The following is a 15,139-nucleotide window of genomic DNA, read 5'->3' as shown; positions in this document are numbered from 1 at the left end:
TATTTTCTGTATGCCGTTGTGCCTTCTGTGGATTATGAGTTTGGGTGAGTGGTAGTGGAGGAAGAGCTATTGACTTTCTGAGATTCAATTTAGGGTAGAAGAATCTGGAGTTTATTTTTAGAATGTTCAGGAACATCATCTCAAAGGTGCACTGCCTGACCCGTTGGGGGATATGTCATGGGCAGGAGGCTGAGGGTAAGCCATTGTGCTCTATATGGAATCAAACTTTAGCTATGTTAGCAATGCTAAGTCCTGCTTTGGGGTGGTAGCCTTTTCATTCCCTCTTGTGAAAAATGCACAGGGGTAAATCATGCAGATGCATGTCCATCATTGGTTGTAGAAGTCAAAGATGAAGCAAAAGAAATGACTGATTTTAAAGAGTATAGAGAGGAATTTGGAGAGCAGCAGTGTTGGGGGCTTCTTTATTATGAGGAGAGCTTATTATACACAGATCAGGACAATGGATTTAAAGAAATAAAATTGTTTTACTCATGTTATTTTGGACTGGATATAGAAGTCTTGATGCTGGACTACTGGGGGAGTCCCAATTGTAGACTGCTCCCACCAGAGGAGGAAAAATGTAATACCAAAGTTTGTTTCTTCATTCATTTTCTTGAGCATGTTGTTGACTCTTGCTTTTCCCTGTGTTTGGAACTCACGTTCTTTGTCCAGCCAACCTTGCTCATCCTGCCAATTTCCTTCTTGAACACCTTGTATTAGTACAATTTTCTGTGATAGTCCTGGAGCACCTTGTCCTCCTCCATCATAATGTCCCCTTATAATCCAGTGCTTAAGGTCAGACATCACCACTAGATGTGTAAGATAAATGAAGACATATTTATGATGGTTATGTTTTTTTTTTTTTTTGCTAAATCCCTATTTACCTGGCATAGTGCCTGAGAATATTTTAGCTGCTTAATAAATTTTTGTTGAATGAAATCTCTGCTAGGAACTAAAATGAAGGAGTTATTCTGAGTAAAAGCCAAAGACTTACTTCAGTAGATTATGTGTCTTTCTCTGAGCATCTGCTCGTTTTAACCACTTATATTTGAGTTCCAACTGGGTCTTATTCATCTTGGTTTCTCAAGAGAGTGCTCCATTGTGTGATAAGTTATTTTTATTTTATTTTATTTTCTGCATCGAGTCTTTAAGAAATGAATGATAATAGAGTGTTTCTTGAGAAAGAGAGATGGCTTGTGTCTTTGGGAAGATACAGGCATTTCATGGAGTGGACAATTTGAGTATTTGATGGGGAACAGGTCTCTTCAGGCTGGAACAATATTTTTTAAATTTCTCCTGATGAGAAAAATTGTTGCTAGGGAATCAAATGGGGTGGTGGGGAAAAACTGAGAATGGTATTTGAGTTTCTATTTCTATTTCATTCACCAACCAATACTTGAATATCTACAGGGAAAGTGGTTAATCTCTTTGAGGCTCAACTTATGCATCTTTAACACTCTTTTAATTCTAAGTTTGAAGTATGCTGAGGATTTAGTCATTGACTCACAGACACTGAGTGCCTATGATGTGCTGAGCCAGATACAAGGTGAACTGACCTGCATGGCCCTTCCCTTGTGGAGGTGCCTAGTGAGAAGAGACATCTACCAACAAGCACAGAAATAAACCCATATTACTAATAACTACTATAAACAGGAAGATCAGGGTGCTCTGGGAGAGAATAATGGGTCTCAATCTAATCTTGGGAGACAAGAAAATCTTCCCCAAATGGAAGAGAGAGAGAGAGAGAGAGAGAGAGAGAGAGAGAGAGAGAGAGAGAGAGAGAGAGAATGTGTGTGTACACATATGTATGTATGACTGTGTTCTGTTTCAAAAAATTTTCTTCTTACAACATATCAGAGTCTTTGGGACACTATGAAGTCAGTTTTAAGAGGAAAATTTATAGCTCTGAGTGCCTACCTTAAAAAATCAGAAAGGTCAAAAATGAAAACCCTATGATGCATTTTGAGGTCCTAGAAAAACAAGAACAAATTCATTCCAAAACTCATAGAAGGAAGGAAATAATTAAGATTAGAGATGAAATTAATGAAATAGAGAATAAAAAATAAAGCAAAGGGTCAGTGTAACAAAGATCAAGAATAGGCAAAACAATTTAAGCAAAAAGAACAATATTGGAGAAATCGTAATACCCAGTTTCAAATTATGCTACAAAGGTATCGATTCAAAATCATTATGGTACTGTCATAAAAACAGATGTATAGACTGATAGAAGACACAGAGTCAAACCCACATGGATACAGTCCTCTAATATTTGACAAAGGCACAAAAAATATTGGAGAAAAGATACACTTTTCAACAAACTGTGCCAGGAAAACTGGATATTTGTAAGAAAATGAAACTAGATTCCTCTCTCTCATCCTGCACAAAAGTCAACTCACAGTGAATCAGAGACCTAGGAATTAGATATGAAACTTTGCAATCACTAGAAGAAAACAGGGTTAAAACTCCAACATATATAAGTGCAGGCAGCACCTTCCTCAATGGTACTCCTAAAACTCAGGAAATAATACTAAGAATTAATATATTAAGTAGCATCAAATTTAAAAACTTCTGCACAGCAAAGGAAACAATTAAGAATGTGAAAAGAAGTCTATGGTATGTGAGAAAATCTTTGCCAGCTATTCTTCTGACACAGGATACAGAATATATAAAGAACTGAAAAATAACTTAGTATCAAAATATACAAATAAAATATTAAAATCCCCTCAAATAAATGAACAAATGAACTAAATACACATATTTCAAAAGAAGAAATAGAGATGACCCACAAATACAAAACATGTTTGTTACTTTTAACAATCATGAAAAGGCAAATGAAAACTACACTGAGATTTCATCTCACTTGAGTTAGAATGCCAATCATCAAAAATACAAACAATAATAAGTGCTGCGGAGAATGCAGGGAGAAAAGAAACACTTATGCACCATTACTGAGATTGTAAATTAGTACAACCACTATGAAAATCAGTACAGAGTCTCTTCAGAAGTCTAGAAATGGAAATACCATATGACCCAGCTATATTACTCCTCAGTATTTATTAAAAAACTAAAGTCGGCATATATAGCAATACATGCATCACCTTGTTTATAGCTGCTCAGTTCACAATAGCTAAGTTAAGAACCAGCCTAGGTGCCCGTCAATGGATAAATTAATAAGGAAAATGTGATATGTATATACAATGGAGTTTTATACACCCATAAAGAAGAATGAAATTATGATATTTATGGGAAAATGGATGGTATTGAGAACACAATGTTAAGTGAAATAAATTGAACTCAGAAAGTGAAAGGTCATACATTTTTCTCTTATATATGAAATCTAGAGAGGGAACGGTTTTATAAAAATGGAATGAAGATCAGTAGAGTAGATAATGGGTGCTGGGGGTGAGGGATGTGTGAAGGGAAAGGGGAGATACTGGCAATGAAATGCATATATCACAATCAATCCCACTATTTTGTATAATTATAATACACCAACAAAATCTCTTCCTCCAGTTTTATTCAGCATAATTGACAAGTAAAAATCATATATTAATGGTTACAAAATGTGTATACATTGTAAAATTATTAAATCAATATAATTAACATATCTATCACCTCACACACTTACATTTTTTGGTTGTGTAGTGATAACATTTGGATCGACTTCACTAATTTTTCAGTATATTATGCATTATCATTAACTGTAGTCACCAGGAAGTACAATAGATCTCCAGAACTTACTGTTCTTACTTAACTGAAACCTTGTACCATTTGACCAATATCCCCCAGCCCTGCTCCCCTGCTCCATAAGTAGACTTTATTTAATCCTGAAGACTTGAAGCCCAAGGAGAAATTATTCTTGTAGGGATGTGTAATCATGTTCTGAATTTGTGGGACAAGTTTGAAGGACCTTGAGTCAGAAAAGAGATTGGCATACTAGAGGCATTAGCAGGAAGGCTAAAGTGGTTGTAAGGATGTGATGGAGAGGGGTGTTTATTACCTTGGGTCGAAGTTAAAGATTTTGTATTTCTCTTAAATAAAATGGGAAGCCCTTGGAAGATTTTTAAGGAAGAGAGTGACATGATCCAGTCTAGTTTAAAGAATCCTTTTGTGTGGAAAATAGATTAAAGACAAATCAGAGTGGGGAAAGGAAGGAGATATCTTTGCGAGAAATGATAGTAAAGTGGAGTAGGATGGAACCCAGGGCCTCACAAGTACCCTACCACATCTGCATCCCAGGCCCCTGTGTTCGTAAGGGTGAATCGTGAGTTGACATCTGGATGGATTGGCAGTGGGCTATCGACAATGGCATAATATGGGTAAAGGGAGGTGTGCTACTTTGTGTAACTTCCTGTGATGTAAAGGGGGACCGTGAACCCCCAATTATTGCTCCAGAGGAAGGTAGGTGTTCTAAAATCATCAGGCACAATTAGATTTAATTTCTTCTAAGAACAGATTGGCGGAAACTACAGTTGGGGCCCAAATGTACCAACTAAAAAAATAATTTATAGGACACAGAGGGTTATTATCTACACACATTCTCAGAGAATAGTCCTTAGTAGTTGTTTATACCCCTAAGTATTTAAATATTGTTAGTGGTCCTAACAAGAACTTTCAAGTCAACTTGTGACTGTCACTTACTGGTTTCATTACCTTGGATAAGCAAAGTCCAAGCCATACCTTTCCTAAGCTGTACAATGGGGATAACTGTCATCTTTAGGGTGTTATGAGGGCTTCATGAGGTAATATGTGTCACATGGTTAGCAATAAGCCTGGCATATTGGAAGATTTCAATATCTTTATAATGAAGATATTCTCTGTATTCATGTCAGTCTTAGTTAAAGTGATGCTGTGTGCTTGTAATGACAGAATAGAGTCACTTATTTAAAACAGTCAATTAAAAACTTCAAAATTAGGCAACTTATTTAAATGTGAGTGTATGTGTGTGTGTGTCTTCTACAATCTGGTCACAGCTTCTAATTTCATAACAAATAAAAGCAAGAAATCAGTATTTAAGAAGGAGGATGACTTTGAGGAGACTCATGTATCAAACTGTGTCGATCACCAGCAGAAGAAAAAAAAATCTGCCAAGTCTAGCTGGAGGACTCGAGACACACACACAACACACACACACACACACACACACACACAGAGAGAGAGAGAGAGAGAGAGAGAGAGAGAGAGAGAGAGAGAAAGATTTGCTCAGTAGCAACTGAAGACAAACATCCAGGAAAGAAAGCTGTGAATCTTAAATGTCATGCTATTCGGACATACCAGATAAGAAAGACAAAGCTGTTAGAAGGATTCTGGAAGGTGGAGAATTAATTGAGGATATATGAGCTGGCAGCCAACTCAGATGCTGAGGTGGGGTTTTAAGAAGGATGTTCACCAGCTGGGGTGATGAAAGTGTTCTAAAATTGGATTGTGGTGATGGTCGCACAACTGGGTGAATCTACTAAAATCATCAAACTATCTACTTACAATAGCTGAATTTTATGGAATGTAAATTATAACTGAATAAAAATGTTTAAAGAAAGAAATATGGTGACTAGAAATGAGTCAAATTTGCCCTCTAAGTGGTTATGATGGGGGAATGCAGCCTGTGCAGATTCGTGTATCTGTTCATTCAGTCTTTAATTTACCCAGCCATACTACTACCCATCCATTTTTCCATACATCTTTAAGTCAATCATGAATTCATACAACTATACCTATGCAGGAAACTTCTGGTTGAGAGAAATGAATGAGATATAAAGTCTGACTGAAAGAAGTTGGAGTGGCTAAAGTTAGACGTTTTAAAGAGGAAGACTTGGAATTATTGGCAGAAAACACGTCTTAGCTTTGTGTTGCTTTGACTAAAATACCTAGCAAGAATAACTTAGAGGAGGAAAGATTTATTTTGAGTTCATGGTGTCAGAGGTTCAGTCCATGGTTATCCAACTCTACCACTCTGAGTCCGAGGTGAGGAGGAACATCATGATGGAAAGGTGTAGAGGAAGAAAGCATCTCAGCTCATGGCAACCGGGGAGCAGATTGAGAAAGGGCAAGACAGTGGGGGTGGTGGTGGAGGGAGGAGATGAATGAGAAGCAAGGGATAAAAAATAAACTCCAAAGGCATGCATGCCTCCCACCTGCCTCCAGTTACCATCCAGTTAGTCCATTCAAATTTTTTACAAATTCATCAAATGAATTAGATTACAGGTCTCATAAGGAAATAATTTCATCTCTGAGCATTAACATTCCTGCATTGCTTAAAGTGAGCTCCTGGGGAGACACCTCATACCCAAGCCATAATTGTGTGTGTGTGTGTGTGTGTATTTGAAAGTGTAAATTATAGTCTGTTTGAATATATGCATGCAGAAAGTATATCCTCTTTATCCCTTGGATAGAATGTATAGAAATCTGTTTCTCTTGGAAAGACAGTGGAATAGCAGCATGGTGTTAATGGGCTCTGGCTTCAATCAGACCTGTGTTATGGTAACTTCCACAAGTGCACTCACTTCTTTGAACTTCAAATTGCCACATTTGTAAAACAGGGATAATAATTGAATTTTATAGAATTGTTAATATAATTAAATGACTACAATATGTAAAGCACTTAACTGATTGCCTAGCTCATAGTACATGCTCAAGAAATGTTAATTATTGTTGTAATACTTGTGTCAGATTATTTAAGATTTTCCAAACTTCCCCTTCCTCAGGGATTGAAATTCTGTTTCCTCCCACAAGGGTCTGTGCCCTGCTACTTCCATGTGTCTGTCTACTATAGTTTTTGCATCATCTAGAAAAGATTTCTCCATCCCTCAGATGCTGACAATTTGTACTCCTTGCATCTCACTTAACGTAGATTGCCTTATGTTGATGTTACTCCTGTATGTGGTTTATCTTTCTTTAAAGTTTGCAATTTCCCTGTGGACAGAGCATATTCTAAATACCTTTGCACTGTTCCAAGATGTTTACCCACATAGTAAATGTCCTATAAATATTGAGTAAATGATTACTCAGTGGTACAGAAAGGCAAGTGAGACTGAATAAATACTGCTTCAATGAAGGCCTACATTAATTAAACATATTTTTGACATGATAGTCAGGCCCAACCAAAGTGGATTTGATGATAAGTTTGGTTTGCCTTGGACCCTTCACTGTCCTCAAAATAAAAATTTTTCAACTCCTTGAATTGTGAGTTGACATGGCACATGCTTGATAGATGTTGGAAAATTTTTTTAACCATAAATTTGTTTGTTTATTTTCTAAATTTTATTTTTAATTAAAAAATATATTCTTTCCCCTCATCTGTTTATGGGGCATAATATAATGTTTTGATGTATGTTGACAACAGTGTTTGAGGGATTTTGTTCCAGGCTATCAAATGCAGGTAAAAAGGAAAGGGAGAGAAAAGAAATATAGACAAAGAATAACTGTGATAAAAGATGACCATATGATGTTGGTTAAAACTTCACAATGAAGAAAAATATGACAACTTAATTATTGATCAATTCTAAGATGAGAAGTAAAATACAGGCAGTTAGTCTGGGTAAGAGAGCTGTGATGCTTAAAATTGCCCTTTGGTAGCAAAACATCAAATTATTTTAGTTGTAACAGTTACTGTAAGCCTCTCAAGTTCATGCAGAAGTGTTCTCAGCTATCAGAGGTTTCAGATTTCCAACAAGTTACACTCTTGCTCTACTCTTGACTTGAGTAATCACCAGTACACAGGCCATAGGTAGTGAGGCTGGATATAATAGCATGCTCACTAGGGCTACACATTTGCTCTGTTATCTCAAGGAATGGCTGTGTCTTTCATTTAATATTGCCAGTTTGACTGTCAGAAGGGTATATAACATAATGGAAAGTATATGGGCATCTCCACTTACTAGATAAGTGTTGGTAAGTTTAAATTTCTCTTATCTTGAAGTTGAGGATAACAGCATTATTATTTTGAGCTTTAATCATTGTTAACATCAACATGATCATAATGGTGGGTACCCTTTATTGACTTTTGTAGTATGTATCAGTAACTGTTCTAAGTGCTTTACAAGGATCAGTCTACTTAACTTTTTGAACAGCGTATTAATAAGGTGTATGATGCTTTTGTCCTCATTTAAAATATCCAGTATAATGCCAGGCATATTATATATACATAAATTTTATTATTATTATTATTATTTAATAACAATTATTATCATCCTCTAGATAAAGCACAGCCTAATTATTTTTGGATTAAAATTTTATTTCAGAGAAAAAAAATCTTCTAGAATTTCATCAAAAAGGAATTAAATTTAGACTTTATCTAGTTTAGTTGATTTCCATATTTTTTAAGCCACAAATTGTCATTTCCAAGATCCATATGTCAAAAACATAAAAGTATAAGTATTCTACTTGAATCAGGAGTGGATAACTTGAACCCTATGTCACAGTTTATTTGTGCCCAGGACTCTGAGAAACATACTTTGGAAATCACTGATAGTATCCATTCTTGGTATATACACCTAGATAGGCAAAGTGATTTATAGTGTTTGCTAACTGCAGGCTCTGAATTATGCATCAGATCCTAAATCTAGTATTTTCTATGAGACCACAACATGTAGTTTCATAGCATAGTAATTATTATTCCCTAAAATATACTGATTTAAAGATAACAAAGTACCCTCATATATCTTAACATATTTGAACTTTACAATTTTTGTGGTAGGTATAATGAATTCTTAGTATACCCCAAATGCTGTATAATATATGCACATTAAAAAAATTCTGGTAGAAATAGCAGTAGAGGAAGGGGGAAAATCAGAGACCTGAAATATTAGAAAAGTGTGATATCATTGAAATAAGTAAGTACAGGAAAGTTGGCATTTTCCCTGAGAGCAATTTCTAGGCCTCAGTGGTTTGGGCTGTGGCTTTTAATGGATACTGTGTAGGAATGTGGGAGATAGTTTGGTGCCAGTTGATATGCTTTAAATAAGGACCTTGAATGGTGAATCCCTCAATGGGTGAACTAGGAAAAATCCACAGTAAAAAAGGAAAGTTGCCTATCAGTCTTGACTCTAGATTACGGTCTAGAGGATAAAAGTTTGCATTCCTGAAAGCTTTGGGCTCGAATTTATTCTATCTGTGTGGCTCAGTTCTCATCCCCAAGGCAAAATTGTAGTTTAAAGTGATTTTGGATTGATGATTCCCTTAAGCAACGGACAGAAGCAAACACAAATTCTCTGAAGAAATGTGATTTTAAAACCAAAACTTCAAATAATTCCCATAGATTAAATTTCAAAGAATATGAGCTTGCAAATAAAAGAATCAACTCAAAACACAAGAAAATTAACCATCATGTGTGATACTCAGCACAAACTACCAACTGCAAAATTAGATGTGCAAGACTGAAGATATTGAAACTGTTAATATAGAACATGCAAGTGTAATGTGTTTGAAGAAATAAAAAAAAAGATGAAAGAATAAGGGACTGTCAAATTTGACAAACAGATCAAAAAAGAAGCAGTTATAATTCTAGAAAATAAAAATAAGTGAAATAAAAAAAATTATGTGAGTGACTGAAACAGAATGTGATAGAACTCTAGAGAGACATCTTAAAAGATACATCCAGAAGGCATACAGAATTTAGCATCAAAAGTAAAGAGAAACAGATTATATGAAAAAACAAATGTAAGTTATATGAAGGAGAGCTCAAGAAGGAAAAACATTTATCCAGTTAGAATAAAGAAGAGAGAAAATTGTGAAGAGAGAATGTTTGAAGAGCATACTTGAGAGTCTTTCAAAATGGTGAAAGATTTCACCAGTCTTCATATTTAGGAATCCCAAGAAATCCCAATAGTAAATTCATGAACCTCAGTGTAAAACTAAAGAGTATATAACAAAAGCAAGCAACCAACCAGACAAGCAGATCTTGGAAAGTATCTATAGAGAAAGAGGTTGCTTCATAGGAAGGAATGACTGTTAGATTAACAACTGACTACTCCAAAGCAGTAATAGAAATCGTAACAATGGAATGATGTTTTCAAAGTATTGAGACAGAGTAACTGTCTAGCCAGTAAAGTTATAAAGATGAGGATAGTATATAGATACGTTTAGACAAATGAAAATCAAGCAGGGTCCTATGAAAGGATCCTTGGTAAAGAAGCTTCTAAAGTATATTTTAGGAAGATAAATAATTATCCTGGAAGGCATGGCAGGGATTCAGGCAGAAATGTTGAGAAAAAGAAAATGTCAAACCTGTGGCTAAAAGAATATGGTATATCATACAGCATTGATGAATGTTGTTAACATTAGTAAGTGTGAATAGAAAAAAAAAACACACCATACAAGATGTGTACAGTATGATTTCATATATATGAACTTTGAAATGGGTAAAACTAAATTATATTTGCATAAGTAAATAGTACCTATACATGATAAAATCATAAATATATGTAAGGGAGTGATTAACCCAGAATTCAGGATAGTTATCTCTGATGGCTGGAAGAAGGATTCATTGGAGAGATGTAATTAAGAGATACTGATAATATTTTCTTGTATTAATTATATATATTTGTATATTTTATCTTTCCTTTTCTACATATCATAATTTTTTCAATGAAACAATTATAAAAAGTCCAGTCATGTAACATGATAATAGGAAGAGCATTCAGGATCCGCATGAAAAAGAGCCTTCAGGAAGTGACAACCTTAGTAAATTTGAGTACAGTAACAAAATCTCGTTAGCTTGGGATAGACTAAAGTTTCCTATTTCTCTTCTTCAACCCCCTGCCCTATTCACCCTTGTTTATTGCCATTGTATGTTTTCATGCATAATGACATAATAAAAAAGTTTCATGCTTTATTATTTGGAGGTCTTTTATTCCCTCCCTTCCTGATGTAAAATTTTATTTGTATCTTCTAGGTCATAACTTTTGTGCTGAAGCACCTAAATGTGGTGAAAACTCAGAGTGTAAAAACTGGAATACAAAAGCTACTTGTGAGTGCAAGAACGGTTACATTTCTGTCCAGGGAGACTCTGCCTACTGTGAAGGTAAGTAAAGAATTTAAAGAAGTCACTTGTGAGAAACTGGCTGAGAAATGTGTTCCCACAAGAAACTGTACCAACTACCCCAAGTATTCTGTTTTCCTGGTTTATTCAAGCTGTTTACCATGAGAAAGCAAGACCTTTGAAGGTTGTTGCAAAACATTACAAGTAACCAAAAGTAACAAGTTTTATGTGAAATCCCTGTTTCTACTGTTTGTCGCAATCACCAGAACAACCATAAATGCATTATTTTCTATAGTCTTATTTGAGGATATTGTCATCTCCAAGTTTGATTATATTTTACGTGGTGGATTTTCTTTTCAAAGGACACTTTGGCTTTAACTTGTACCCAGCTGTTACCTTCCCTTGTCAAGGTCAGAATTGCTTTTTCAGTGGGATTTCTTTTCTTTCTTTCTTTCTTTTTTTTAATGGCTCATTCACATATTGCCAATTATCGATCTTTACCAAGAATCACAGTGACAGGATTCATAACTCTGACACATGAGCTGATGCCCCTACAATGGATTTGTGGCTCAGGCATGAACCACACATCTACTCTACAGGGAAAAAAAAAAATTGCTCTGCCTTATGTGAATGAGCCTCTTTTTCCAAGCCCAGCATGGTATTCTGCTGGTGGTGAGCATTGCATACTCTTATTCCTTTAGGAGGCCAGAGGCATGGGGTTAGCCCTGACCCCTTTCTATATGCATGGTGCTGCAGTACCTGAGCCTATCAATCCTTAAAGTGCTTCCTGGCTCCCTGCTATCAATTTAGAGAAGGTCAAATAGACAAAGTTATGACTGGACTCTTCTCTGTCCCAGTTCCTGTCATTTCAGTCATTTCTTTTACCTTCACTAATAAAATAGCAATAGTGATCTGTTAATCAGGAAGGGAGATGTTTTCAGTTGAATGAATGTTGCAAAATCTGCTCAATCTCCTGTTAAGATCTTTGGGTCTCAAATGGTTCAAGTGTTAAGGTAAAGACAATATTCATAGATGACAGTAAGGCAAATTTCTTTTCATTCTGCTGTTTTGTATTATTGAACCTTGCTTAACTTTTTGGCTTTGACTCTAGACTTCTTCAGTTGTTCAGGAAGTGCATCACTTCCTGGTAGGCAGCCTCTGTGTTTTTTTCATTTCTCATGGAAAACTTCTTTCTTCACTACCTTCCTACTTTGCAACATTCTAGCTAGTGGAGTTTTCACCCTCATTTTTTTTTTTAAACCTTCTTTTCCCTCTTACTAATTTTATTGATTTGAACTTGCTTAGTAAGACATGCCACTTGGTAGAACCAAAGAGCCGTTATGTCATGAAACCTTTCATCTACCTTGTAATATCATTGTAGTTACTTGTTAATTTCTGAGAAGAGGATTACTAATATCAATGCTTCATACTAATGTCTGTTTTAAAATATTTTTGGGTTATGCTATTTTCAGAAACTTAATTTAAAAACTTCAGTTGTGAACATTCTCCTTACCATTCTTTATGAAAAAAAAAAATCTCTACAACCAAGGTAATGGTCTAAAAAACTTACTCTCTTACTTTCTAGTATATGTGGACTTAGACTCTGGACAATCATAACAGGAATCTCAAAATAATTTGAATCCTGATTCCATTTCCAACAGACCTTTAAGTTGTCCATTAGAATCTGTCCGCCTATCATTCCTAGTCCCCCTTAGCTATTGAGACCTAGAAGAATATGGAAGAAAACTACTGGTGTTAATGCTGTTGGAGACTCAGATGCTCTCCTCACTGATACCATTTTTTAGTCCCTAGATTCAGTGCCAAGAGAAGCCATCTGTGATATTAAATTTGCCCTTTCTGTATGAAACCTTATTTTATCGATTGTGTTGAGTGATTTTAGGTCTGAATCACCATTTTCTTGGACATGCTCCTGCAATGTATGAGCCTGGCCTCAGGCCAGCATGCACCTTGGTGTTAACCTTGAGTAACAGTAATGTGCTTGGGCCTCAGCCATTACATTGTTATCACAGAGACTCTCTGCAAGTTCCAGGGAACTTGTTCATGGAGAGAGGGATAGCACCTAAAGAGCCATGGCTAAAGGTTGGAGTCCTCCTAGTGTATAAGAAACAAGCTCCAGGAGTAGAGCAGGCATCTAGATGGGAGGGATAAAGAATCAAAAAGAGCAAACATGGGACATTTACAGCAGATGCTTTTCTTCAGTTTGTCTGCCATCTGCAGCATATTGAACTTTGGTTTTCTGGCTTATGTTCCTCTGATTGCATGGAGGCTGCCATAGCTCCAGTCATGGTCCCTTCCTCCATATAAGGAAGGGAAGAAGGGTGGCAATTAAAAATCTCTGTGTAAAATTTTGTCTTTTTACATATATATATATATATATATATATATATATATATATATATCCACTCCTACCACTACCATATGCAGAATATTTCCCATCTTATTCAGACCTGGGTGATATCCCCGCCCCCTACACCCCCACCCATATACCCCTGGGTCAATGTTTGGGTGTAAGGAAAGGAGATACCTCCTGCTGGTTTGGGTCAATTGTGTTCATTCCCTGGAGCTGGAATGTGGGTTGTCTTCCTTTAGACCAAATGATCCTTTCCTCTGTTTGAAGCAAACAGGGATATGCCAATAGAAAAGAGTGGGGTTTGATTTTAGGGGGGCAAAAACCCACTCTTTTATTAGTTAAATTTAGTTCCTGGGCCATTTTCCTAGTTTTCTCCTAAGAACTGCCCTCTGGGGTGATCTGATGACAAGCTTAGAGTTAGTACTGGAGATGCTCAGAAAGCAGGCTCATTGTCTTAGCCTATCCTAGAGAGAGCTAGATACTCACGAACTGCTTCAGGCAAGTTATTTTTTAACCCAAGTAAATGGAGCAAAAATGACCCACATTATAAAAGCCACCACGGAGCAAGACTGGTTTGCAAATTAAAACAAAGTGTTACCCACATTGTCCAGGCTCTCTTGAAAAGCCTCTTCAGGCTCTCAGTGGATAAAGAAGCATAAAACGCTTTCAATTTTCTTAACTTCCTAAGGTAGTAGCAGAGCTGTGGTGTATTAAGGACTCCTGCTCTGCAGAGATTGTAGACTCTGCCAGAGAGAAGATATCGGAACTCCTAGCCAATCAATAGAAGATAATAAGAGCTTTTGTCAGCTATGATACAAGTCACAGGAGGTTGTCTCATTCTGCCTCTTGTGACTCAAGCAGGCGCATTCCCCATTTTGAAAACTGCTTTTGTTGGATTTCAGTGTTTTATGAACTTGGCAGGCTGAGGCTTTTCCCCTTTGTGATAACATTTTCAATGAATGGGTCTTGAGTAGTTTTTGATACATTAGTTTAAATTAGAGGTACTGTCTGAGGAAAATGTAGCAAGAGGGGTCCTAGTGATGATCTTCTTTAGAGATTCACAAACTGTTTTTTCCAGGTTGCAAAAAAGCCATTTAGGTGAATGAAGGATAACGTAATTTATGCATCCTGCAATCTGCCAGGTATAGAAAGTGCTACAATTAGTATTAAATGATAAGACCTTTTACTTGCAGAATACTCTGAATTTTCCAGACTTCTCTCAGGTATCTTATACTTTTTTTTTTTGAAACTTTCAAGAAATCTGTGAGAAGGCTGAAAGCCTTGACTGCCATTAGCTTCATTTTATAAATGCAAACATTAATACTCAGAAATGAAGATAAAATTCAACTCATTTCTATTCCAGGGCTTTATGCCCAGACTTACACTGTTCCCAACCTTCTCACCACTCTTGCACTGTTCCAATGTCATCTTTTTGTTCAGAATATTTGCTATCTATCTATCTATCTCATTTATCCCACTGGCATCCAGTTTGGCCAAAGAAATGTAAGTGGGAATGACATGTGTCATTTCATAGTAGAAGCTCTAAGAACTTTTGCAGGATTCTACATCATTTTCTTCTCTTTATGACATGAAAATCTGGCAATATTCCAGATGAGAGCTTCCCCTTTAGCCAGGGTTCCAGAACGAAGATGACATGAAGCAGAGTTACTGCTGACAGGTGATGGACATGTAGCATGAGTGGGAAATGTGTATACCACTGAAATTAGCAGGTTTGGGTATGTGGGGGAATGGTTATATGTTACCTTTCCATAACTTAGCTAAATTCACTGATG

General features: G+C 36.2%; 1 protein-coding gene across 3 annotated transcripts in view; it reads left to right on the top strand.

The window, feature by feature from the left end:
* Window positions 1-15,139, top strand: part of Nell1 (neural EGFL like 1) — a 794,610-nt gene that overhangs the window by 233,044 nt on the left and 546,427 nt on the right. For all 3 annotated transcript variants that reach the window (XM_071617126.1, XM_071617125.1, XM_071617124.1), the window contains one exon: window positions 10,889-11,017. In XM_071617126.1, the coding sequence (XP_071473227.1) occupies window positions 10,889-11,017 (129 nt within the window). The remainder of the gene's footprint in view (window positions 1-10,888; window positions 11,018-15,139) is intronic.

The sequence above is a fragment of the Marmota flaviventris genome, chromosome 9, assembly GCF_047511675.1.
Source record: "Marmota flaviventris isolate mMarFla1 chromosome 9, mMarFla1.hap1, whole genome shotgun sequence".
NCBI lineage: Eukaryota > Metazoa > Chordata > Mammalia > Rodentia > Sciuridae > Marmota > Marmota flaviventris.
Note: the sequence above shows the minus strand (reverse complement) of the source record. Positions and strands in the feature narration are given on the sequence as shown.